This window comes from Rattus norvegicus, chromosome 2, assembly GCF_036323735.1.
Source record: "Rattus norvegicus strain BN/NHsdMcwi chromosome 2, GRCr8, whole genome shotgun sequence".
Classification (NCBI taxonomy): Eukaryota; Metazoa; Chordata; class Mammalia; order Rodentia; family Muridae; genus Rattus; species Rattus norvegicus.
In genome coordinates, this window is record NC_086020.1 from 229098155 (window position 1) to 229123535 (window position 25381).

At 44.0% G+C, this 25381-nt stretch overlaps 1 protein-coding gene and 1 long non-coding RNA gene across 4 annotated transcripts in view; one reads left to right on the forward strand and one right to left on the reverse strand.

Moving 5' to 3' along the window:
- Positions 1 to 1164: 1164 nt before the first annotated feature.
- The window catches only part of Dapp1 (dual adaptor of phosphotyrosine and 3-phosphoinositides 1), a 49550-nt gene continuing 25333 nt past the window's right edge, over positions 1165 to 25381 (reverse strand). Inside the window, exons 4-9 of one of the 2 annotated variants that reach the window (NM_001108568.2) lie at positions 19928 to 20058; positions 11145 to 11192; positions 9519 to 9581; positions 8318 to 8403; positions 6127 to 6214; positions 1165 to 3343 (exon numbers count right to left, since the gene is read on the reverse strand). In NM_001108568.2, the coding sequence (NP_001102038.1) occupies positions 3278 to 3343; positions 6127 to 6214; positions 8318 to 8403; positions 9519 to 9581; positions 11145 to 11192; positions 19928 to 20058 (482 nt within the window). In that variant the 3' untranslated portion in view covers positions 1165 to 3277. The remainder of the gene's footprint in view (positions 3344 to 6126; positions 6215 to 8317; positions 8404 to 9518; positions 9582 to 11144; positions 11193 to 19927; positions 20059 to 25381) is intronic. The other variant, XM_039102724.2, reaches the window with a different exon arrangement.
- On the forward strand, positions 14113 to 17571 carry LOC120100950 (uncharacterized). 2 transcript variants are annotated; one of them, XR_005501328.2, is made up of 3 exons: positions 14113 to 14916; positions 15061 to 15296; positions 16510 to 17571. It is a non-coding gene; the product is annotated as an uncharacterized LOC120100950 (long non-coding RNA). The 2 variants fall into 2 exon arrangements; XR_010063956.1 differs by having other exon boundaries at positions 15061 to 17571.

Here is a 25381-nt window from a genome sequence, read left to right on the forward strand (position 1 = left end):
AAGACAGATTTCCAGCTTGCTTTCTCTCTGCTCTACGTTCTCTCTGATCTACTGTCTTTGGGATCTGCAGACAGCTCACTCTTTACCTTCTGCTTGAGACAGTTCTCTAAGCAGTTGCCTCTTGCTATTCTAAAAAATTCTCTGGACGCTCATCACCAGATCATAAGCCCTGTCTTTTATTTTACATATTAATCTAGTTATTTACACCAGGTTTCCTTTCTGATTATCCTATGAATAGCGTCCCTTAGCCCCAGCCCCTAATTCTTAGGAAACAACAAGCACACATTTCTTAAAAGTTTAACATTGCAAAAGAATGCAGAGATCAGCCTCCCTCTGTTAAGCACTGATGAGAAGCTTAGCTATCTGGGACCCTGTCCTAAAATACCATTTTTAGCACACCTGGGCTTGGACTTGCTATGTCCTAGGCTGACCTTGAACTCAGGAATCTGCCTAGTTTTGTATCTGACAAGCTAACTCAATAGTGTAGCTACCTCTGTTCCTTTAGATTTGGGAAACCCCTCATATAATTCATATTGCATCCTTATTTTTTGCATCGTTGAGAAATTACATATTTTCAAACTGATGTTTTTAGCATTCTTTTCCACAACCTTAAAGGCTATTTTGAAGGTCCCAGCATTACCATTTTGCTAGGATATTTTGCCTAAGCACACCTTTGCCTCCTGGACTCCCTGCTGTGATTGTCGTGGAGTCATTAAGGTTTAACTGGGAGGACATTCTTTAAGGGAGGAATGTAAAAGATGTGCGTTGTTACACAAACTAGCCTTATGCCCATGGCAGTCCTCTATACTTAGAGGCTTTGCCCACTGACCCTGTGACTCACCACAGTCTTCTGTCCCCACCAGGGTCATGATGGACCTATGTGTATTCGCTATAAGGGATTGGTGTGACACAGCCCAGAGACTAAGTGGAGACTTAGAGCATTCCCCCCTTGTTCTAAAGACCTTTCAGCTGACAGGTGAGTCCTGCCCATACTCTGTTAACTAAACATTCCAGGTCATTCTGTCCTAGGTAGCAAAATGAAGTCATGCTTAGCAATGTAAGCAGTTTTGAGTAAAGCACTAATATATCAATATCTAGTAATTGGTCTTTCCTACCTTATTCTCCTTCATAAGCAATAAAAATGTTTTAATAGAAATTGGACATATACAAAAAATCATACATTATTTAATGAACAGAACAAACATAAATAAATGTATTTTACAGAAGGTAGAGTGTTTAGTACAGAGCCATTTCTTACTCCTTGACACAATGTATTTTATCTCATTCCATCTAATACAAACATAACAAGTTACAAACCCCCCCCCCCATTGAGGCCAGTTGTTCTAATTGATCCATAACCCAGCTCTAAAAACTCTGAAATAAACGACTTTTCTTAAGTGTTTAGACACCAGGGAAAGATACTTAACAAGGTTCTATGAATGAATCTTGACACCAACTTGAGAAATACCAAAAGGAGGAGCGTACATTTCTGGATGTGTCCCTGAAGGTGGGCCAGAGATGTGTGTGCTGACCCGATAGATGGTTTAATCCATTCCTGGATCAGAATCTGAGCGGACTATGAGGAGGGGGTAGAATGTGGAAGCATGACACTCGAGACATATTTCTGAGGACGCTGTCTTGCCCTCTCCCTTCCCTGTGACTGACTGCCTTGTTCTGCTTCCCGCCTGCTCTGATATGAGCAGCTATCCCACACCCTACCCAGCACAGGGGGCAGAAACATCTTAGAACCACAGAGGAAAGTGAATCGTTCTGTAAATTGTTGGCTCAAGCATTGAGACGGATGAAGGGGAGCAGATTCCACTTCAGCATCTTGGTCACACTGACAAAAGTGAAAACTATTGTCCCTTTCTACTGCAAGAACAGAGTTCCGTCAGCTCTGCATCACTTGCTGGCTCACCACTCATTTGAGTCCCTTCTTTAAAAAAAAAAAGCCAGATCAATAATGATTGGAAATTAAAAATCTGTTCATGACCTCTGAACACCAGCAAGTCATTGCAACTCAGTCCTGGTCTTCTAGTCTGCAACAGCTATGTACCATGGATTTTACAAAGATTTAATTTACTCCCTAGGAAACAGAAGTCGCCTTTTAACGTTTGGGTACTCCATGGCCATAATCTCATACAGCTCGGAAAAGAGACAGAGCACAGGCTTTATGGAGAAGTCTAGATGAATTTGAAGAAATGACAGCTAAAGAGTTTTAATTAGTGCTTATACATATATTTGTAATGATAACCATTAAACTAAGTGATTCACTACCACCCTTCTCAGGGTGTTACTGTTTAAAACATTCCTACCCTTTATTACACGTTCATTTACTTTTTCCTATCTATCCACCCACACAACATGTAGTTTTCAATTTATCATTAGAAGTGAAGGGTCCACTGGATTTGTGTGTGTGTGTGGGGGGGGAGGTGGGGCCATTCATGCTGGCATTTACATGTAGAGGTCAGAGAACAATTTTGTGGAATTGATTCTCTCCTCCTATCTTTGTGTGAGTTTGGGGGAACCCACTCAAGGATCCCACAGAGTATGCTAAAATGGCTTACCAAGCCATCTCTCCAGCCTTCTAAGCCTTTTAAAAAGACTGTGTGTGTGTGTGTGTGTGTGTGTGTGTGTGTGTGTGTGTGTGCGCGAGCGCGCGTGCATGCGCGCACTTGAGCATGGGTCCCTGGAGTTGGGCATTTGTGAACCCCTGGATATAGGTCCCGGAAACTGAATTCAGGTTCTCTGCAAGAGCAGCTGTACTTTTCATGGCTGAGCCACCTCTTCAGCCCTATTTGAGGTTTTTGTATATAAACAAAAGAAAAGCAACCTGTCCTTTGAACGTCCTCGGTGTTTATTATCTTAATCTGCTTCCTAAAAGCACAGCCCGAACTTCCTGATGCACTGCTGTTTCCTTGCTGCTTGGAGCATGTCCTGAAGTTTAGTTGTGCTATCCATGACTTGGGGCTGGACTCCAGGCAAATAAAGTCAACAAGCCTAAGCCACTGGGACAGCCACCGAGCTGGTGCTGTGTCCAAGAGTGGCTCCACATGGATGTTAGGCAGTTGCCATCAGCAGGGCACTGCATCTGTGTTCCCGAGCAGACAGCCAGGTCCTGCCAGCTGTTTTCCATGAATCAGCAAACAGCATACAGCTTCCAACCAGGATCTGCTTTTGGTTTGTTTTTAGAGGAAATACTTCAGTGAGCTTTCCTCTGAAGTCCGCCACAGATCCGACACCTGGCACATCAACCTTGCCCTTGAGCAAGAAAGTTCTATTTGAAGATAAATGACCGAGATCGGATGGTGTCGTCTTGATCCAGCTGTTTTCTTATTTTTGACTGTAATAAAAACATAGATAACATCTGTTATTGGATCACTTACCGATATTGATTCTGCAGTGGTAAGAAAGACATGCTGAGTAGTAAAGGAGACATGGTTACAAGGTGCCACGCCGCTACCAAGTTTTAATGTTTGCTTTTATTAATTTTCCTTCTGGACATTGTCGAGTACCTATTACAACAGGTACAGTTTGGGAATCTCTCTAATAGTTCTGAGAGAGCATGACACCTAGTCAAAAGGAGGACTCAGGCTGCAGCTGTGGACTTAGAACGATGTTGATGATACTCGGTTAGGTGGAAGGGCAGCTGAAAACCACCAGAGAAGGGCTGTGTTGTGTTCTTAAATAGCCACTTGCCCAGGGAGAAGTCTGAAAGTGTCCATTGAACTGCTTTTTCATTTCAATTTTGTGTCATTTGTAGAATGACAGAATATATGGAATTAGGAGCCTGTGGTAGGGTATCTGGTCACACTGTGAACCCTGAGATTGTGTTGTTTAGTGGAAAAACTTGTTTCTAGTTGCACTGTGGCACACACCTTTGATCCCACTCACAGGAATACAGACGTGCCTTTAGTACACACCTTTAATCCTAAGGAATGAAGATACAGTTAGTTTGTAAAAGGAAGCAGCCATATTTGAAAGTGACGTCTAATTGAGTGGCAGACAATGTGGTGAATCAGAGAAAGATGTGATAGAATAGGAGAAGAGAGGAAAGGGAAGCTACTTAAGAGAGCAGCACAGAGGGGTGGGGAGATGGCTCAGTGGTTAGGAGCACTGACTGCTCTTCCAGAGGTCCTGAGTTCAAATCCCAGTAGCCACATAGTGGCTCATAACCATCTATAATGGGATCTGATGCCCTCTTTGGGTGTGTCTAAAGACAGCTACAGGGTACTCATATAAAATAAATAAATAAGTCTTTTTTAAAAGAGCAGCACAGAGTGAGAGAGAGAGAGAGGAAACAGCTTTACTGGGAAATTTTTACAGAGATAGATTGCAGAGAAAGAACGAGATAGACACTAGTGAGGACAGAAGGAGCCAGAAGATTATAACAGATTGCTAGAGTTAGTTTGAGACTAAGCAGGGCAATTGAGGAAAAGTCCAGAAAAGCTGGATTGAATCAGTCAGCATGGAGAGGAGTTTGAATCAGACCAGCTGAGCTGAATCAGCCAGTCAGAGATCAGAAAGAACTAGGAAGGGCGAGCTTATTCAGCAGTCTCAGAGGGCTGAAAACAGTCTAGACCCAGGTAAGATTGTATGGAGGCAAGAAGCCTAGGTTAGCAGACGGGCAATAAGCTTTCAAGACGACAATCAGATTAGGTGAGTAAAAGTTACTTTTTACAGGAGTCATTTTAGCCCAGATTTGCCATGAGAGCATTTCTCCACTGATACTCAGCACGAGAGCAGTCTCAAAATGAGCATTGTATTAACTTGGATTTCACACAGAAAGGACAAAACAGGGAGCTGGAGAGATAGATGGCTCAGTGGTTAAGAGCACTGAATGTAGCACTGACTAATCTTCCAGAGGTCCTGAGTTCAAATCCCAGCAACCACAAGGGGGCCCACAACCATCTATAATGACATCTGATGCCCTCTTCTGCTGTGTCTGAAGACAGCTACAGTGTGCTTATATGTAATTAATAAATGAATCTTTTTTTTTAAAGGGACAAACCAAAAAACAAAACCAACCAACCAACCAAAAACAGCCCCCCTTTTCTGGTGGAGAGGAGTGTTTCTGTCACTGAGCTCCAAGCCTGGCTTTAAGGATATCCATTTTCAGGCAATGCCTATAGACTATAATATCACACACACACACACACACACACACACACACACACACACACACACACAGTGATTAGAAAAAGAAAAAACGTCTTGCCTTTGAATACACCATGGGTTTCAAGACAGTATACTATGGTTTGATCCATGTGTAAAAGCTTGGTCCCTAGGGTGATGGCATTGATGTGATGGGGCCTTTAAAAGATCGGACTTACTGTGAAGTCCCAAGGTCACTGTGCACTGCCCCTGGAAGTAAGAACTGTTCTGAGAGAGTTCTAGAAGCCTGAGCTTGACTGGGGGGCAGTTCACCTCTGGCTTCCTGTTTGTGACCGTTTCCATACTCCATGAGCCCTTGTCTTTATGTCCCACCAGAAGGTCTGCATCAGAAGCTCATGGGAGTGCTATGCTCTTGGACCTCAAAAACTGGGAAACTCCTTTACTTCATAAGTAGCTTGCCTTGTTATTTCATGAGAGAAACAACCACCAGATTAAAATATCACACTTGCAGGAAATATTAGAAAGCTTTTAGTCAGCTACCAACTCTCTATAAGGTGCATGGGGGGAATGTAAGAGAGGAAGATAATACACTTTGGTAATTTGGAAATTTGGTAATTTGGTAACACATACACGCAAAGTGGAGTTTATACTGGGAACCAAGAGTTACTCCCTAAACTCCCTCTGTGACAATTTAAAAGGCTTTCCAAGTTGAAGCATATGTCAGCGTCCCTCTCTGAGGCCTTCCAGTCCAGATATTCCATTCCAGAGAAAATGATAATAACCAGTACACCTTACAGGAAGACTGCCAACAGAAGTGGCTGAGGATAGGCTGAGAGACGCAAGAATAACTCCACCCTTCCTTCTCACAACCCCCTTAAGAACGCACAGATGATTCCACAAAACTGGGACGAGCCTTCCTTTTTGGTTCTAGAGCCTGATCTAACTGGTGTATGCTTGAAGTCAACACGTTAGTGAACCAAGACGGGACATCTGGGGACTTCTGCAACTCACCAACTTCCATCGCAGTATTTTGATCCATTCATCGGCTTCGACTCCCGTCTTTGCACAGAGATAAAATGTCCTGAATGGGAACACTAAGCTGAGGAAAGGAAAGAGTGTGAGGCGGTAAGTGTAGGTCGATATGTACAGCCTGGCTGAACTGTGAGAGTGCCTTCCAGGGGAAGAAGGATTGCCGAGGGCTCCCATATTTAGCATGGTTAACCTTGAGGAACTGGCGTATATAGAGCCGTTCCCGTCAGCAACTGGGGAAATGCTAGAAGGTCTTCAGTTTGTATTATTGTAGACCAGATTTATATTCTCCCAGGAGACTTCAAAGAAGAAGTCCGGGGCACACCCACAGCCTTTTGTGGTGCTTGTCTTCTGTGGAAGTTTACTCAGCTGAGCTCCCCAGTGGGCCACAGCCTGTCTGTGGGTCGGAGGACAAGCCAGACAGAGAAGAGGGCCTGCTGAAGAGCTTATTTTGACTGGCTGCTTTAAGGAGGGTAACACTTCTCCTGAAGATGTAGTCAGTTTCAAAACAGAATAGGAAGGGGGTGGGGGTGGGGAATAGAATACTTCAGTTGTTATCTGACCCGTTCCTTACCACCAGATAGTCTCTGCTATAAAAAACAAACAAACAAACAAACAAAAAAACCCTTTTTCATCACAAAAGATTGGGAAGGTATTTATGATAACTTTTCATTTTGCTGCCTCTGACTATTCAGTCAAAATTGTTTGAGTGAAAAAGTTAGCAGTAACATATCCTGGTCATTCTTTCTATCCTTACAATTGAGACACAAACATTAATTTTTTTTTCTGTTCTCCCCACCTACCCCACCCCTAACCCCCATATCCTAGGCTAGCCTTGAACTTGCTATGTAGCAGAGGATGACCTTGAACTCATGATCCTTCTTCCTGGAGCTGAAATTCAGAAGTGTTTCTATCACCTGAATGCCTGAGCAGCACATCTTGTAGCTCTCAGCCCTGTGCGTGGGTGGCTGAGTAGATGGGGGTGGGGATGGAGGGATGTTGACATCGGACTGTTGTGCTTGTTAACTGGTTCCTGGATGTCACTGACACTCCCTGCTGCAAACATGATTTGCTTTATAAATTCACACAAATCTCCCTTTTCTTCTTGCCAACAGAAGCCCAGACAATATATTTAATTAGTGTAAACCAGTTATGATTATGTTATGGTTGTTTATGTTGTGGCTAGTGAGTCAAGCGGAGGCCTCACAGGGCCAGGTTTCCAGGGAAACACTGGCTTTCCTGACACAAAGAACCAGGCAGAGCTGATACATCTTTCTTCCTGTCTGTGAAAACATGAGGGGCGGAAGTAGCCACTTGGATCTGAAGGAGCCAGCCAGGAAGAGTCAAGAGACGGGTAGAGACCAGGCCTGGGACCTTGTCACCGTCCATCTGCTTCTCAAGTTGTTACTCAAGAAAATCAGATCTCCTTTAGATCATCGACAGGTGTTAACAAGATGTCTGTTGTTCATTGATGCTGCCAGTTGCTCACTGTCTCTGTGTAACATGAAATTACGGTTCTCTATATAATATCTTTATTCTCGGAGGGTCCACATTAGAGGTGCTGCATCCCTGGAGCTTTCTTCCAACCGGCTTACGGAAAGAAGGGATGTCGAAAAGCAGTCATAAGGAAAATCTGCCAAGGTCTGAGTGCCGCCCAGTTAGAGGGAGAATAGCTAACGTCTTTCAGCTTCAATGAACTTTGATGAACTTTCAAACAGAAGTTGGCGGAAAAGAAGACCCGCCTGCTTTTATGAAGACACTGTCTCAGAAGTATATATACTGATACCCTGATAGATAGTCAGAGCACAGCAAAACACTTCCTCCGTTGCTAGGGTCACACGGAGCCCCAACAATACTGACCAGAGTCAGTGAAATGATAATTAAAACTGAGAGGAGCATCTCAAAGCAGGAAAGTGGCTTCAGACGTGAATGAGTGGCTGAGTGCGTCCTTGTTGCACAGTGCACAGCCTGAACCTAGACAGCCTGCCTCTTCGCTGAAGCCACTTAAGATGAGGCATTGTGGCCTTAGCCACTGGAGGCGCTCCTAGCATGCAACGCGGTCATCGGTGAGGTTAGGTCTCTCCGATCCAGACACATTAAGATGGACAGCTTTTCATTCCTTGGCTTAAGAGACTTTTAGAAACACCTTTTAAAAAAAATGAAAACATCTTACCAGAAACAGTTTACGCGATCCTGCGAGTAATCAAATTGGACAGCTGAGCACTCCGTTAGGTCTAGGATCCGAATTGGTTCTGGAGACTGAAAATAAAAATAAAAATAAAACCAACCATGTCGCAGAAATAAACACATGTGTGTGTCCGTCATTCGTCCCTTAACAAGGTTCCCTCTACAAGCAACTGTCAATTTCATTAAGATACTAATGGATGGCGAAGCCTGACACGCACTGGGGGCTGGGAACTAGCCTTTCGCTGATTAAGCACTAGGAAGACATGGCTGGGCTACACAGATGGCCCAGTGGTGAGAAGGGTGACCTGCTCGGGACGAGGATCTGTGTTCCATTCCCGGCACCCACACCAGGCAATGCAAAACTGCCGATAACTTTCAAAGGGTTCCATGCTGCTGGCCTGGTACCAATTCTCATGTGTACCCACACAGACACGTATCCATGCACGTTATTTAAAAATAAATAAATAAATAAATCTCTTTTCAAAAAAAGATGCTGCTTTTGTCAATTTACATCAGACAGATATGGAAAGGAGTCATATTTTCTCCCATCTTTTAGAAACTTCTACTACTACAGAAATCTTGTACACAAAAATAGGAAATGATTTTAAGTTGGTGTGATAAAATGAACCCGGGCAATGGATAAGCTTTTAATAGAATGGGAAATTGTTTACTAGGCAAGAGTGGCGAGGGGAGAATTCCACTGTCCCAAGCAGAGGGAGACATACACTGCAGGGAGCACTGCACTAATCAGCAGCTTCGGAGGGAAACCCCATCTAGCAGAGTCAGCATAGATCAGGATCAAGAGCCCAGACCTTGGGCTGGCAGCATGGCTCGGTAGGTAAAGATGCCTGTGGTCAAATCAAGCCTGATTGATGATCAGAGTTTGATTCCCAGGAACTACTTATTGAAAGAAGAGATGCAACCCCATAGATTGTTCTCTGATCTCCAAAGGAACTCTGGCCAGTGCGCCCCGCCCCCTTCATAATTAAATAGGAGTTGAAAAGAGCTCTGGCCTCTAGACTCTTGTTTCAGAGTATGTCCAGAACCACACAGAACTGATGTCCAAGCAGTGGCCAGGGTGTGGGTAGGGGGTGGCGGTGGGGTGTGGGTGGGGATGGGGTTGGGGTAGAAGGAGGAGTGGAGGTGGGGGTGGGGTGGGGGTGGGAGGGTGTTGATGTCTTTCTCACCATCTGGTCTTTGAAATATTTCAGTTCGTTCCTTTGCAAAGTGAACCATCTCGTTTTCCAAGTCTGGGGGAGGGGGGCAGAATTTAAGTTTTAATACAAGAATGTAATATCTAAACTTGACAGTTTATTTTCATTTTAAAAGTATATAAAGGATTAGACAAAATAAGCCTAAAATATTTTGGGGTATTATTTTTGATGAAAGTTTCAAAATATAAGTCTATGTTCTAAGATCACAACAGAAAGACGGCTCGTTTATTTAAATGAATGGATGCAGCTGTTGTAAATATTCAACGTGATTTATAACAAGCCATTTGAGTTTCTATTTTATTAACGCTATAATAAAAATTGTTACCAGCTTTGAGAACCTTCTATGAGCTGTATCCCCACACCAGAAATTTACATATATTTCATATATACTCTTGAAACATTTATATATAATGTATGTTTATCCGATGCATATAAAGTAATGTCACTTATCATTTATTATTATTATTATTATTATTATTATTATTATTATTATTTCAAAACTGATACAGTTGAAGTTTAGGATCCTTTGATCACATGACACTCCGAACCTTATCTGGACTCACAGTGGAAGCTTGCTGCTACTTGCTTCCTGTGTCTTAACAGTGCCCTGATCTCTCTCAGCTGGCAGTGCACCCAGTTAAAAGAGACAACAGAAGATTCCAGAATAAATATTCAACAGGCACAGTTGTTCCTGACAGACATCCTAACACAGTAGATGCGGAGAAGTAAGCTTGTATGCTTGAGGTCAGCCTGGGCTGGGAGGGAGACCCCATCTGAATATGAAACAAACCAATACACAGGCTACAAAATATGAAGCTCTCCCGTCTTCAGTGAACATGCAGTGTAGTAAAGACCTGAATAACTGCATGGCTAGGCTAGACTGCAGCAGCCGGGTTCACAGGAGAGAGGGCAGGACTCTGACTCCTAAAATAGACAGGAGCTGACACATTGCACAACCGTGGCTATGCCACGTGAAAATTAAACAGGCCTTTAAAGGCACAATTGCAGGCGGGGAGCAGTCAGGCGCTCTGGATTTGTAAACTGTGTTTACTTCGGTATTTTACAATGAAAATATTTTTAAGTACCAGTGATGTGTTTGGCCTATCTTTCAGTAAACATTTTTAAAAGTTTGACAATTTTGTTACAAAAAAGAAAAAAAAAATAACCCACAACAACCCCAGAAATGCTGAAGAGCTTAATCGACCCCTTTGTTCTCGACCTTTCCTCAGAACGTGCTGGCTGCACAGTGCTTCCTTTTTAGTGCAAACTTCAGGTTACTTATGTAGGGTTTCATCAGAGGACAGTCACTTCTCAGGTAACATAAATGGCTCAAAAATAAGTTTATAATTTTCCTTTAAAAAAAAAAATCAGTCAAGGGCCGGAGAGATGGCTCAGCAGTTAAGAGCACTGACTGCTCTTCCAGAGGTCCTGAGTTCAACTCCCAGCAACCACATGGTGGCTCACGACCATCTGTAATGGGATCCGATGCCCTCTTCTGGTGTGTCTGAAGACAGCGACAGTGTACTCATAGACATTAAATGAATAAATAGATATTTTTTAAAAAAAAATCTGTCAAGATTACGCACTGCACTCCCTTACCTTTACCAGACCTCCCTGCTTGGTGAGATAGCCTTCTTTGGTGCCCAGCTGCAAAAGAAATAACCTGGAATGAAGCCCAGAATTGTCTCATGTTTGACCTTGTACTCTGGTCCCATTTTATCTTGCAGTGCAAGGGGGTGGGGGAACCCTTACTCCAGGCAAGCTCTGTACACCAAGCTGCAGGCTCGTCCTTCTAATGTGTTCTATGAAGGACAAGTCTGCCACTGATCTTTAACCGACCCTCTCTCGTTTTCCCCTAGCTCTTGCAATTCTCCCGGGTGCCGTGGAAGACACTTTGCAGACTGGATCATCTGACCTATTTCGTATCTGAGGGAACTGATGGGAAGGCTCACGATGAACTCGATTTGAAAACAGTTGACAACAGGTGGTGTTTGTTAGCGTGCCGTGAAAGCCGGCAGCTTGTACTGTTGTAGGAATCCTATCGTAGAAGCACTCACGTTGAACGGGTGGTTGCCACCTCTGATTGGCCTGCAGCCTCCATATCCTTGTGTTCACTAGACATGGACTGAAACGTTTGATAAGAACATTGAATCTGTAATGATTATCATCCTCTAAACAAAGCATCCGATTAGCCTGGCATATATATTGCTTTTTGTGCGATAAGGAATCTAATATGAAGCACATGGAGGGGGGGGCGGATGTGGCTAGTTTATGTAAATACTGTGCCATTTTATTTAAGGGCCTTGGACATCTAAGGACATTGCCAACCATGTGGGGTCTTGGAGATGCTGACTGATACTGAGGGATTGCTACATCTGGGACCGTATGTTCAGAAAAGTACCAGGGTTTCTTTATTTTAGGGCTCTGTTTTTAACGTTTAAAGAGGCAGCCAAGAAGCAGAAATAGCCATATTTGGTTGTATGCTACAGTCTTCCTTCTACACGGTCCTCTCCACTGCAAAGTCATCCCATGGAGAGGGTACTCAGAAGTACAAATGTATCTATACTTCATCTATCCAAGTAGGGATTTGAAATGCAGACGAGTCATTGGTTTTAATCTATGTTTCATTAGTATTAACTGTTTCTTTAGTTCAGAGGTAACAACAATGAATTATGGGAATGGCGTGGACTCTACATAGGGCCAGGGGCCCTAAGATCAAAACTTTCACAATCCCATAATCCGCACAAACTGAACTCCTGGGAACATTATTTTGTTCTAATGTGACCTCATGGCATACCTTTCGTTATAGAGGAGAAAACAAGACCTGGGAAATGATTATGTTGACATCAGAGTTCTTTCTATGGGGGTTTCTAGAGTGTTCTTTCCTGCGGTGAATTCTTCCTACCAAATAAAAAGAGGAACCATGAAGTTCCAAGAACAGAGATGAGAAATCTCTCAGAACCACTTGTGGAATTCTGATGGCCGTACAGCCAAGGTGAACTTCCCGTGTGTGCATTTCAACAGTGCCAATCAACTCTGCGGAGTGTGACATCACACAATCATGGTGACTTCTTTGGATGTTAAAGAAATTAAATTTAGGGGCTGGAGACATGGCTCAGCACTTCAAAGCACTTGTAGCTCCTCCAGATGACCCAGGTTCAATTCCTAGCACCTAGATGGCTACTCACAACCCCTTCTAACTCCAGTTCAAAGAGAGTCAGTGCCCTCTTTGGCTTCTCAGGGCACTGGGCATAAATGTATTGCATAGGTATACATTAAGGCAACACACACACAACATATACTTAACATCGAAAAAAAGTAAAAAGAGAAAATAAACTGTTAAGTATTAAGAAACATTTTAGAAATTATCATTTTGGTTTATTACAGGTAAGCAAAAGAATTAAGCTTAGGGCTGGAGAGATGGTTCAGTGGTTAAGAACACTGATTGCTCTTCCAGAGGTCCTGAGTTCAATTCCCAGCAACCACGTGGTGGCTCACAACCGTCTGTAATGGGGATCCTATGCCCTCTTCTGGTTTGTCTGAAGAGAGCAACAGTGTACTCACATACATGAAATAAATAAATACATCTTTTTAAAAAAATAAGGTCAAATGTTTTTGTAAAGGGGCCTGATAGAATTAGCCACTAAACTCAAGCTAAGAGATAATGCTACGGGTTCACTATTACCTTTAACTAATGCACAATTTTCTGTGGTTTTGATGAGTGAAATTCTCAAGATGTATGACATGAGAATACACAGTCTCCAGATATAAGCACGGAAATAATTATAGGGCAGACTTATCCTAAAACGCATGCTCAGTAGCAGGAACAACGTTTGGAACAGCTCCGGGTCAGGACCAACTTAAATGTTCAACAATAAAGGATTAACGCCTCCCTCAACGTTTTCCACAAACATCCAAAGTCCTCAGGTGGAATGAGTACATGCTAGCATTCTGTCTAAGCTCTACCCCCACAGTTACCTGGCAACAGCCAGATATGCTCCACCCTTAAGGTTACCTGGCAACAGCCAAGTATGCCTGACACTATAAAAGGGACTGCTTGCCCCCTCCTCACTCTCTTGCTCCTGCTTCCTCTTGTTCTCTCTTGTCCCTTTGTCCCTTCTCTCCCCATTCCCCTCTCCCTCTCTCCAGGTGCTCATGGCCGGCCTCTACTCTTCTATTCTCTACTCTCTTTCTCTGCCCTACTACCCTCTTAACTCCCCTCCCCCTGCCCTGAATAAACTCTATTCTGTACTATACTGTCTGTGTGGCTGGTCCCTCAGGGGGAAACGATGTCCCAGCATGGGCCCGCTGAGGCACCCCCTTTCCTCAGACCTTCATAGAACATAATTTCCCTCACTTTATCCGTTTATTAACATAACATTGGTGCCGAAACCCAGGACATATGTATCCTCTCTTTATCTTTTTATAAATGCATCAGTGTGGACATTGGTGGACCTTGGCACAGAGTGGTGGAGCCCAGAGAACAAGGAGAACCCATGTGGATAGGTGACATTAGCTGTGGGAGCAGCAGGTTGGTGTAGATGGTAAAGCCAGGGGTGGGGCTGGGGTGGGATGGGGTGAGGACTTCTCCCCAAGCAGCTGGGGGTGGCAACTAGTGTAAAGTAGATGTCTGCAGAGAGAGTGGGGTGGCAGGAAGTCCCGTAGGGGGATGGGAAGCTGAGCAGCAGATGGACACTGCTTCCAGTCCATTGATCACCACATTCCCGATGGGAGCCATATTCCTCCCGGTGGGAGAAGGTGTCGCAACCATGAAAACCTAGAATGAGCCTGTGGTTCTGATAAGGATTTCAGTTGTTGCTGTGTATCCATGGGGGGAAGAATTGATAGATGGACATCTGGATAGACACATATAAAATCATAGATACACATAGACATATTTCTTTTCCTTATCCCCGAGTAGGCTACCGACTGACATTTCAATCAAAACAGGTATATATGGGGTTCAGATATCAAGTTGTGAAGTGACACTCTATAGATGAAGAAGGGTAAGGCGTTTCTTTGGAAAAGTAGCTGACTTTAGATGCGACACAAGGAAAGCACCGGCCAAGTCAGGAGCACTTTGCTTATCAGAAAGTAAAATTATCAAAGCATCAGGAGGCCGTAGACACAGAAGCCACCCCGAAAGGTTTCTCCCTCACCAAATTGCAGACAATTCCGAAAGATCAAAATAAATCGTGAGCGGATCTTAACCCATCTACACAAAATGCTGGGTAACGGGGTTTCCCCTTACAGCAGCCCAACAGCCAATGAGCATAAAAGGAGCAAGAACGTCCAAGGTTACGTCACCACTCGCAATAACCAGAGCGGTGGTTAAGACAGCTAATAAACACCAACTGATGGCAAAATTTCAGTAAGTAACAGAGTGTGCATATTTATAATTCTAGGTAGGTTACTAAAGATTTCTGAAAGCTTTATTAGTAACATCAATAATGACAAAAAGAATGAAGTGAAGAATGCTGTCGACGCCTCTCACTTCATCCAACCCTCCTCACAGGGGCAACTGCAAACCTGGTGGATCTGAGGAGGCAGTGAGGGGCGTGAAAGTCCCTCCCGGTGTTCCTACCAAACCACGCACTCTAACCTAATCACCGCTCCACGAGACAAGCCAGCGTGAGGACGAGTTTATAAAAGAATCGAGCTTTAATTTTCAAAACTGAAAGAGAGGGGAACTCAAGAAAGAAGGAACTCAAGAGAGGGGATTTCGGACAGGAAGGACAATAAACAGGACAGGTAAGACCCAGGACAGGATCTTTGTGCTCTAAAGGGCTGTATGGGTGAAGCGAGGCTCACCGAGGTCTGCTGATACCATGGTGGCATAGCAGCTTCCTAATTACGTGTGTGGTCACGTAATTAGTGTTTAATTAGTAATTAAGTGTCTTTGTAGGGATGCACACCGCCGTGTTTAAAGTGAGCAGGCATTCTATAAGCAATTAACTCTTAAATGACTATGGGAAACAAAGCTTTTTACTCTTGCAGTTATTCTGTCAGTTCAAAATTATTTTAAATCTTAAAATGTGATTAAAAAAAAAAACCAACCAATCAGAACGACTGTTTTAAGTAAACCGATATACTCAGTAGTTGAATATTAAGGAATTTACCTAATGGCGTTTTAGGAAACCATGCAATGTATGGATGATGTTCACAAGGTATAGTTAAATGTGTGTGTGTAATATATATATACATATATGTATATATATAACATATATATGTTATAACTGTAATGTTCGTAACATCTTGAAGGTGACCAGCTCACATCCTAAGAAGTCTCCTTGCCTCTAACTTAGCAGCACTTAAGTCCACGGAACACTTAGTACTTAGGGGGTTTCTTTCAAATGTGAAGATTTAAATTACGTGACCAAAACTCTCAGATTTTCTCAGCATCCAGAACAAAGACTGCCTTGTGCATGGGGGAACTTTCTGGGCTTGTGAAGGACAGCGCAGGCGTTGGGGCCATGATTACTGCAGGACACTTAGCTTGCCTCAGCCCTCCTTCTGCTGGGAAGCAGCGCAGGCTAGCTCTCTTGGGCGCTTTGTGCCTCTGGCAATGCTGACCTTTTTGGTCCTTGAAACCCTTCTGTGGAATGTCTGCCTCAGGGATCTTGTGTTACCTTCTCTCTACTCTGCCTTCTTAGTCCTTGATGTGAACTGTTTCTTTATTTAAAAAAAAAAATAGGGCTGGAGAGATGGCTCAGCGGGCAAGGGCACTGGCTGCTCTTCCAGAGGTTCCAAGTTCAATTCCCCAACAACCATATGGTAGTTCACAACAATCTGTAATGAGATCTGAAGCCCTCTTCTAGTGTGTCTGAAAACAGCTACAGTGTACTCGTGTAAATATAATAATAAAGAAACCTTTAAAAATAATTTGTTGACAATTTCATATATGCACACAACACATTTTCTCCTTCCTCTAGATGACATTTCTGCTCCAATCTTTCTTACTCAGGGAAGTCGCCCTGTCCTCCCTCCCCGTAAGCTGTTCGGTGTTATATTATGCTGACTGTTGTCTGTGACCTGCTCTATACTGGGAACTCAATGTGTGGGTCTTTGCCTAGTTTACTGCAACACTTAAAGCTGGTGAGCACTTGAAACCGTCCGTTTAACAAATGAATTAATCAAGTTTAATCTTACCTCAGGAACCTAATGATTTTGCATTTGCAATATATGAACAACAATTTCCTTAAATCAGGTTGACAAAGGATCTGAGGTAATTTTATGTAAGCACCAGCATTTGGGGGAAATGGGACTACTTTCATTTTTTACTTCAAGCAAGTTCTTCTTCTCTAAGTATGATGTAATATTTTTCCCTCACAGGCAGGAACTCATTTCTCAAAAGAGAAAAGAGAAGTATCAATACCTCGGAGCTCAAAGCTGGGAGACAGAGGTGCCCGCATTGGGTGAGCGGGGGACAAGAATGCCAACCATGTTGAGAGGACTCTGTTCTCTCAACCAGGTCAGTCCAGGATTCTGTAAGCAAAGTATGCTGAGATGTGGTTCTGGACCTATTAAAAAGCCTTTACTGTTTTGGTTGGTATCATTACATAATAAAATTCATAGGCTTCTTGTTATATAATGTGCATTCCTTGTTGACCAAGCACTAACCACTGTTTAAAAATTCCCTCCCGTGTAACAGTGTCCACATACTGAATCAGGTGAACTTTGTCATACATGGAGGAAGCGAACAAGTAGTTATGACTTCTTCCAGGATTTGGTCTAAAGAGTCTTAGTCCTAGCTGAGACCAAAGCTACAAATTAAGTATTGGGCTGACTCTTACTACTGACAAAAGACAAACATAGGATGAACGTAGCAGAGAGTAGTTTTTAGATCATGAATCTCTAGAAATCTAGTGGAGGCTGAGAGGGGAGGTGACCGTGACTCTCACCACTAACCAAGAAACTGCCTGCCGGGGTTGGGGATTTGGCTCAGTGGTAGAGCGCTTGCCTAGAAAGCGCAAGGCCCTGGGTTCAGTCCCCAGCTCCAAAAAAAAAAAAAAAAAAAAAAAAGAAACTGCCTGCCACCAATACCTGCTGGCAGAAGAAAAATTAATTCTCTTTATTGGAGTCTTACTTGGTATATTGAACACGGTTCAGGCTAGACCTAATGCCCGGAAGTAACTGTCTACAATGCAAATCAAACTCACTGGTGTTTTCATAGACTTTTTGTCTTATAGGAGGCATTTTTCTTTTCTTTTTTTTTTTTTTTTGTCTTATTGGTCTTTTGCTTGTATGTTTTGGTTTTGATTTCTGTGTCATTGTGGTACATTTCTTGGTTTTTGTTTGTTTTTCTTTTTTTTTTTTTAAAGAGAGAGAACGGGGATAGATTGGGTGGGTAGGGAGATAGGAGCTGGGAGGAGTTAGGGAGGGGGAAAGTGTGATCGAATACATTGTATAATTTTTTTTTCTCAAAAAAAAAAGAGAATTTGAAGATAAACATTTGATTCATGAGGTGGTTGTGTGGTGGGCAGACAGCTAAGAACGGGGAAAGAGGAAGCTACGAAGGGAACTGGCTGGCTAGAAAACAAGGACCAAGCAGAGGTGGGTCTTGATCTGACCTCTGGTCTCATCTGTCTCTGGAAAAATATCAATCACTTTGCTTTCCTAGATTTCCCTAGTTCTAAAACCTGATGCTTCCTTTTGTCAAGTCTTTCACCAGCGGCCCCCCGCCACCCAATCTCTTTAAACCAATTTTCAGGATTTTTATTTTTGAGGAGTTGTAGTAAAATGGTAAAAAAATAAAACAAGCCATACCATTGACTGGTCAAGCTACAAAGCCACAAAACCAGACAAACAATGATTCCTGTATATATGTTGTATGTGTGTGCTCACGTGTGTGCCTGTACATGCTACAATATGTGTATGGAGCATACGTACATACCCTATAAACTTGAGGATCCTTATCCTCCACTTTGTTTGAGACATACACCAGCTTGAGCCGGGCTTGAAGCTTCTGAAGGGTCTCCTGTCTGCCTGCCATCTCCTCACAAGGAATAAAGAAATGTGTGCTACTGAGTCCTGGCTTTTACATAGGTTGTGGGATCTCAACTCTGGTCCTTAGGTTGCATGGATCGTGCTTAACTCACTGAGACCTAACCCCAAGCCCTTCTTCCTTTTTTGGTGGCACAGCATCTTGCTACATAGCCCTGGTTAGCCTCAACTTTAACCTCCCAGGTGTTGGGATTTCCAGACTGCACCATCACATCCAGTATGGCACATTTGAGAAAGCCTTCTTTGGCATAGAATAGAAAACAAATCATTTTAGGGATAGGAAGGCCCCATCTGTTTTAATATACTTAGTTTAAAATGACTTTTTGGTGTTTTATTTGAGCATTGCTATTTTTATCATCTGCCAAAATTGAGATTTCTCCTACTAGAAGTGTTCGGCACGCCAGGAGGGGACAGCAAGTGGAAGAACCCCAAGGATGGGAAAGGAGGAACCTGCAGACTGTGGCTCACTGAATACGTCGGGAAGAACTCTGAAATGAACAATGCTCATCCCGTAATACTCAGACTAAAGGGGAGTGGGGTCATTTTGGCAAGAAGTAAGAATACTTTCTCCCTGTGGGTGTCAGTCACTACAGAATGAAAGCTAGAAAAATAGCACCCCGAGTTTTCTGGTGAAGCTGGAGAAGGCTTTTCTCTCATGGACAGTTGAAATGCAAAGGAAATTGTTTATGTTTTAAGCAGCTTGTCAATGAACGACTGCTTAGGCAGCAGCTAGGGAAACTCATCTCTCACCTAGTCTACCATGAACCTGTTTAAAGAGAGAAATTTCAGTGATATTTTCTAAATTTCAGTGACTTTTCTAAATTTTTGAAATTCTACCATTAAGGTCTCTGTGTCTGTCTCTCTGTGTCTGTCTCGCTGTGTCTGTGTCTGTGTCTGTGTCTGTCTCTCTCTCTCTCTCTCTCGTGTGTGTGTGTGTGTGTGTGTGTGTGTGTGTGTGTGTGCGCGCGCGCGCACACACATATATGTTCTACTGGTGATAAAACAGGATCTCACAAAACCAGGCAAGCACTGTAACTCTGAGCTGCACTCATTCAAAGCGTCTGTGGGATTTTTCCTTGGACCGAATGAATTCAATTATACCTTCAAACATTATACCAAATTCCAAGTTTTATATCCCCTCTAGATTATACTGTTTTGCTGTTGGCTTGTTTGCTTTTAAAGACAGGATGCTGACACAGAGCTCTCTTTTCAGCCCAAGGTTGAACTCATAGCCACTCTCAAGTCTCAGGCTCCCAAGTGCTGGGATTATGAGTGCATGCCTCTAAGTTGGCCCCAAACTAGAACTTTTATGTGAGCCAATGGACTTCAGCTCTTGCTGCATTCAATGGCATTTGGCGAAGAACATGGTGGGCACTTACAGAAGGTGCAGTGGGCACGAGGTCATTCTCTGTTCTTCCCGTCTGCATCGCCGTGTGGACCCGGACTGACTCATAAATGGAAGGTTCCTCCACTTGCCTTGGATAGGGATGCTTCAGAACAATCAGAGTCCCTGAGTGAAAACAGAAATAGACATACAAGCATACACACATATATATATAATCCAATGTGATGCCTGAGGGAAGATACGAAAGGTAGCCAAGGTGACTGGCTGGCTTGCAAAGTCTATTTACTAGGTGTGTGTGTGTGAGAGAGAGAGAGAGAGAGAGAAAGAGAGAGAGAGAGACAGACAGACAGACAGACAGACAGACAGATGTGGAGTTCAGAGGGCAACTTTGGGGCTCAGTCCTTTCCTTCTACCATGACTCCAGGGATCAAACCCAGGTCATCTGGCTTGTGAAACAAGTGCTCTTCCAGCCTGACCCTTCTTACAACCGCCTCCATTGTTATACACTCATGCTTACTCCTCTCCTCAGCATTCCGAGAAGACCAACTTCACACAAGCCACAGGGCTTAGATGCAGAGATTTTCAGCGTGAATTAGAGGAGCGATCGATACAGTAGGTTAAATGAGCAAGGTGATGAGACCCGTAGAGTGATGAGGACAATGGGGTACATTCAGAACAGGTGATCCAGGAAACTGGCCGGTTGAGCTGGACCTTAGGCAATCAGTAGAAAGCTTGCAAGTGGACTCTCATAAAACCATGAGAATGAAGCTGAGAACACGGGCACAGGAGGGTCTCTGCTGCTGTCCTTACCACTTAGCAGCTTTGGAACAAACATAACAGATCAGTGGGCTCACAACCCTGGCCTCCCAGACCTCTCCCCAATCTCCCTACGCTCACTCTCCTAGCACCCCAAAGAAGCCTCTGACTGACTTGGGTGAGCATGGCAGGAACCGATGGGAGTTCATGTACAACTGCTTCCACTTCCACACAGAAGAGGAGGCCAGGCAGAAAGGGGGTTCAGCCCAGATAAGTAGGCCCTGGGAACATCGTTCAGAGGCTCAGAGAACCTCTGAGTCTGCACTCTGATATTTCCCACTCTGTAAACTTCCCCCACTGATCAGTCAACCAGAAACTAGAAACTTTGACTGGAAGAAAGCTGAACTCTGTCTTTCCTCTGTGGGGATGGCTTTATTGCTAATTTTCTTGGGGGAGGGGGAGCTGCTAAAGACCACACTCAGGGTCCTGGATGTGCTAACCCAGAGCTCTACTACTGAGCACTACCTCCAACCTGCTTCTTGCTTTTTTATTTAATTTTTATTTATTTATTTACTTATTTATTTATTTTATTTATATGAATACGTTGTAGCAGTCCTCAGACACACCAGAAGAGGGCATCAGATTCTATTCCAGATGGTTGTGAGCCACCGTGTGGTTGCTGGGGACTGAACTCAGTACCTCTGGAAGAGCAGTCAGTGCTCTTAACCACTGAGCCATCTCTCCAGCCCTTGCTTTTTATTTTAAGAGGCCTCTTCTATAACAGCTCTACTCAGGACTGCACTAGACACGAAGAAAATAAACCATTCATTGGGTAATCTAACCAGTATTTGTTCAGTTCTATGCTAGGAACTTTCGTGTTGGCCATGGGGGCCACCACAGCAGACACGTGCTCCTGTTCTTTTTAAGCACATATTCAAGATTCACGGAGCAGAAGACTGGGACAATACATTTCAGATGTAAGATGTGTTATGAACAAATAAAGAAGAATACAAGACGAAAGGTGGGGAGGATGGTGACATGGGCGGCCATCTTTGAAAAGATGAGTTGACAGACTATAGAAAAACAGGCACCAAATTGGGGCAAAAGAGGGGCCAGCAGTGGCTTTTGGTGGTGCAAAAGCTCTGAATGTTAGTGATAACTACCCTCTAAGACATCACGCAGTGTTTATACACACATGGATAACTGCCAAATCAGATACCCTGGCCCAGATAATGGGCTGCTGTAAAGTAGGGAAGAAGAAGGTTTGTTTAGAAAACATGAAAGAAGTTATCTCTGATTCTGCCTCAGGGAAGAAGAGGATCCAGGCCCTCCCTGTAGCCCTCCATTCACATCAGTGGCACTGGACTCACAGTGACAAATGGCGTGACAGTTATCGGAAGGCACAGTCTGCTCTTGCACGATGCCTGTGCTCTCTTTTATCACTGTGACCCGAGCATCCATCAGTCAAGTGTAGAGCGGGAGTCAGAATGAAAGCAGAGGCATGTAAATCAAGAGTAGCCGCTGAGCGGGCTCGGGGGCCGTGTGAGCACGCCTCGTCTCTGCAGAAGCTGGGCGAGATCAGGTTTAGTGTCACCTCTAAATGTGTCCTACCCCCACTGACAGACAGTCGCTCTGGCATTGTGGAAAGATCCCTGGACCCACCGGCGAAGACCAGGCTGGGTCGCCTCTCTCCTGCCCCTCTGCACAAGCTGACTGAGAGGAGCCCTTCGGTGTATTGTTTCTCCCCCTAACTAGTGCAAACAGCAAAACTTCCTTCACAAGACCGAGCTGTGCACCAGATAAAGGCTGTTTGTAGAAAGATTACAAAACAGTAGATAGTATTCTTTGATAAAGAACATTTCAAAGTTCTCAAATGAAAAACCCAATGACCGACTTTTTGAGAACTTGAATTTTTTTTTTTAAAAAAAGATTAGGTGTGCACGCTGGTGTCTGCTGAGGCCAGAGAGTGTGTCAGACTCCCTGAAGTGGGAGGGGCGTGTAGTTGAGCTGTTTGAAGTGGGTGATTGGAAGGAAACTCTGGCCTGCAGTAAGGAGGGCAAGCACTTTTAACTGCTGGGCCATCTCTCCAGCCCCGCACTTCAAATTTTCACAGTACACACCCCCTTCCCATGCTGTGCGTGTGTGTGTGTGCCTGTGTGTGTGTGTGTGTGCGCGCGCGCGCGCGTGTGTGTGTGTCCCCATTAATTGAATTCACCTCACTCATTTCCTCCTCTGGAAAGAAGGCTCAACAATGCTATTTTCTGGCTTCACAAGCATTGCTAGAGGTCCATGTTTGAGAGGAGTGGAGACAGGCCTCGGCAGATGACTTGTCCATCACCGACAGCCTCCGCCTTGCTGTAACTATTGGACTTGTTCCCTTCCCTCTCTAGTTCAGCCTGCAGCATATCCTGAACGAACATACTAACTCGTTCCCTCTTCTCCACGTAATCCGGTGTTTTAAGTTTAGCCAGCGAGAGAAGCACAGCCTCATAACCTCCAGCCAAAGCCCAAGACTGTGCCTTCACTTTGCAGGAGAGGAAGTCTGGGTTGGTTAATTTAGACAACAGAACCAAAGGGCTTTGTTGGAAGAGTCAGATAAAAGGCAACGGGGACATGGGGTGGGGGCGGGGAGTGGAGAAGTTGGGGGTGGGTGTGGCCGGGTTCAGAGGAGGAAGGAGATCAGAAACCTTGCCCTGGCCTCTTGGTTCCACATTTCACTTCAGTTTCTGAGCTTCATGAAGGCTGCTTCCTGCCAATGACAGGAGCCTCAGACATGCTCAGCGCTGGGACATTTTTCAGATGGTCAGAGTTGGACCAAAACAAGCACTCTAATTTGACAAACCGATTGATAACATAGGATTTATGTGACAGACAGCATCTGTAACTCCATCCACAATGCCAGGATTGTGTTAAGATGAAACTTAGACAAAGGGCAGGAAAAGTTTCAGGCCTCAGGTGTTGTGTTGGTATAGTAAACAGAATGTAGTTTGCCGCACACATGGCTAATAATTGGAACCTTTTATTTTTATCTTTATCTTATGCACTAAAGTTAGCTTGGGAGGTCTCCCAGATGGACCGTAAAGTGTTTTTGATCAAGAATGGGTTTTGAGGGGCCTGGGCCAATGACTCGGCAGTTACAAGCATTTGCTGCTCTTCAGGAGGATCTGGGTTTGGTTTCCAGCATTCACTTGGTGACTCATAACCATCTGTAACTCCAGTTCTAGGGAATCGGATGCCCTCTCCTGACATCTATAGGCACCAGGCATACATACAGGCAAAAACACTGATATACATAAAAATAAATCTTTTTTTTTTAAGAATGGCATTTAATTCACCTCTCTATTTTATCTATTTATAACAGTATCCAGTATCTGGTGGTTTGTTAAATAAGTGAGAAAATATTCATCCATGTTTTATTTATACTGCCCTGGGGTTCAGAATTTGGTTTTACAATTGTCACTGTGTGGCCCCTGCCATTGGGAGGTAGCTTTCTAGGGGTTGGGGTCCTGTAGGAATAATCCAGTTCTTTTTCTTGTCTACTGCAGTGTTTGCCTGACATACTTTAACCAACATTCATGTAAAACATGTCCATGTAGCCCATGGCTAGCCTCCCAGAATCACACTAAGGAAAGAGAAGAGCAGAAAATTCTGTTCAAATGTCAAACGAAGCTAGGCCACTTATTTTGGAGTGGCCCCCAGATTCTACCACACAGATGAGAACTTAAAATATGAGACCTCATGGACACCGATGGACACATCTGTCACTAAATATTTCATGGTATACCAAAGAGCTTACAGCTCCTGCCTTGAATCTGATAGAATCAGTTGCCACCACAGGGCTTAGTAAATGAGTCAGACTGGTGAACTTCTGCTGAGAATCATTCTAAGTGTCTTTCAGATCTGAAGTCGTTCTCCCTTCACAACGAGGCACGAAAGTGTGAACCGTGACCGCAAGCTTTTAGATTTTAGATGACGACGAAACCCGAGCCTCAAAAAAAAAAAAAAAAAAAAAGCTCAAGGAGGTAACAGCGTGCCTGAGGAGGGCACAGGGTGGGCAACTGGCAGACTCTAGAGTGGAATGGAGACCTCGTGGGTCTGCTCATCACCCCACAGTTATTCTCAGCCTCGGGCGTCTGGACCATGGGAATCCCTGGTGCATGCAAATTGCTCTCCCTCAGCTCGTTCGCGCATGCGTAAATCAAGGTTTGAAGGATTAACGCGGAGTCAGCCTTGGGATTGGGGATGTGCAAATTTGCTTCTTTTCTCATCAGGCCTGTTTATTGTTTGTAAAAGGGAATTAAATGGTCCCAACATGCCCTCCATTTCTACCTGCCTGGAAAGCAACCCAAACACCGAAGTGGGAGGAGAATGGGGAAGGAAGAAAGCTCCATAATCAAAGCCCGTCCTGTAACTATGGCTTCCTCTGAAGGACTTAGTACCCAGCTCCCTTTCCTATTCCCATTCCCCTCTCCCGAGCTTTCTCCCTCAGGTAATTTTTCCTTCTTTATTTACACAAGTCATTTGATTTCCTCTCTCAGGAGCTATGCAGGCAGGCCTACTATTTTAGGATGCTTTCTGGGTAGCTTTCAAACAATGTTTTAAGATCTTTTCTCTAGTATATGGTCTTGAATGGGGCCAGTGAGGTGGCACTGATGGGTATAGGAGGTTGCTGCCAAACCTGATGACCCGAGTTTGAAACCTGGGCCCCGAGTTATGGAAAGAGAGAACCGAC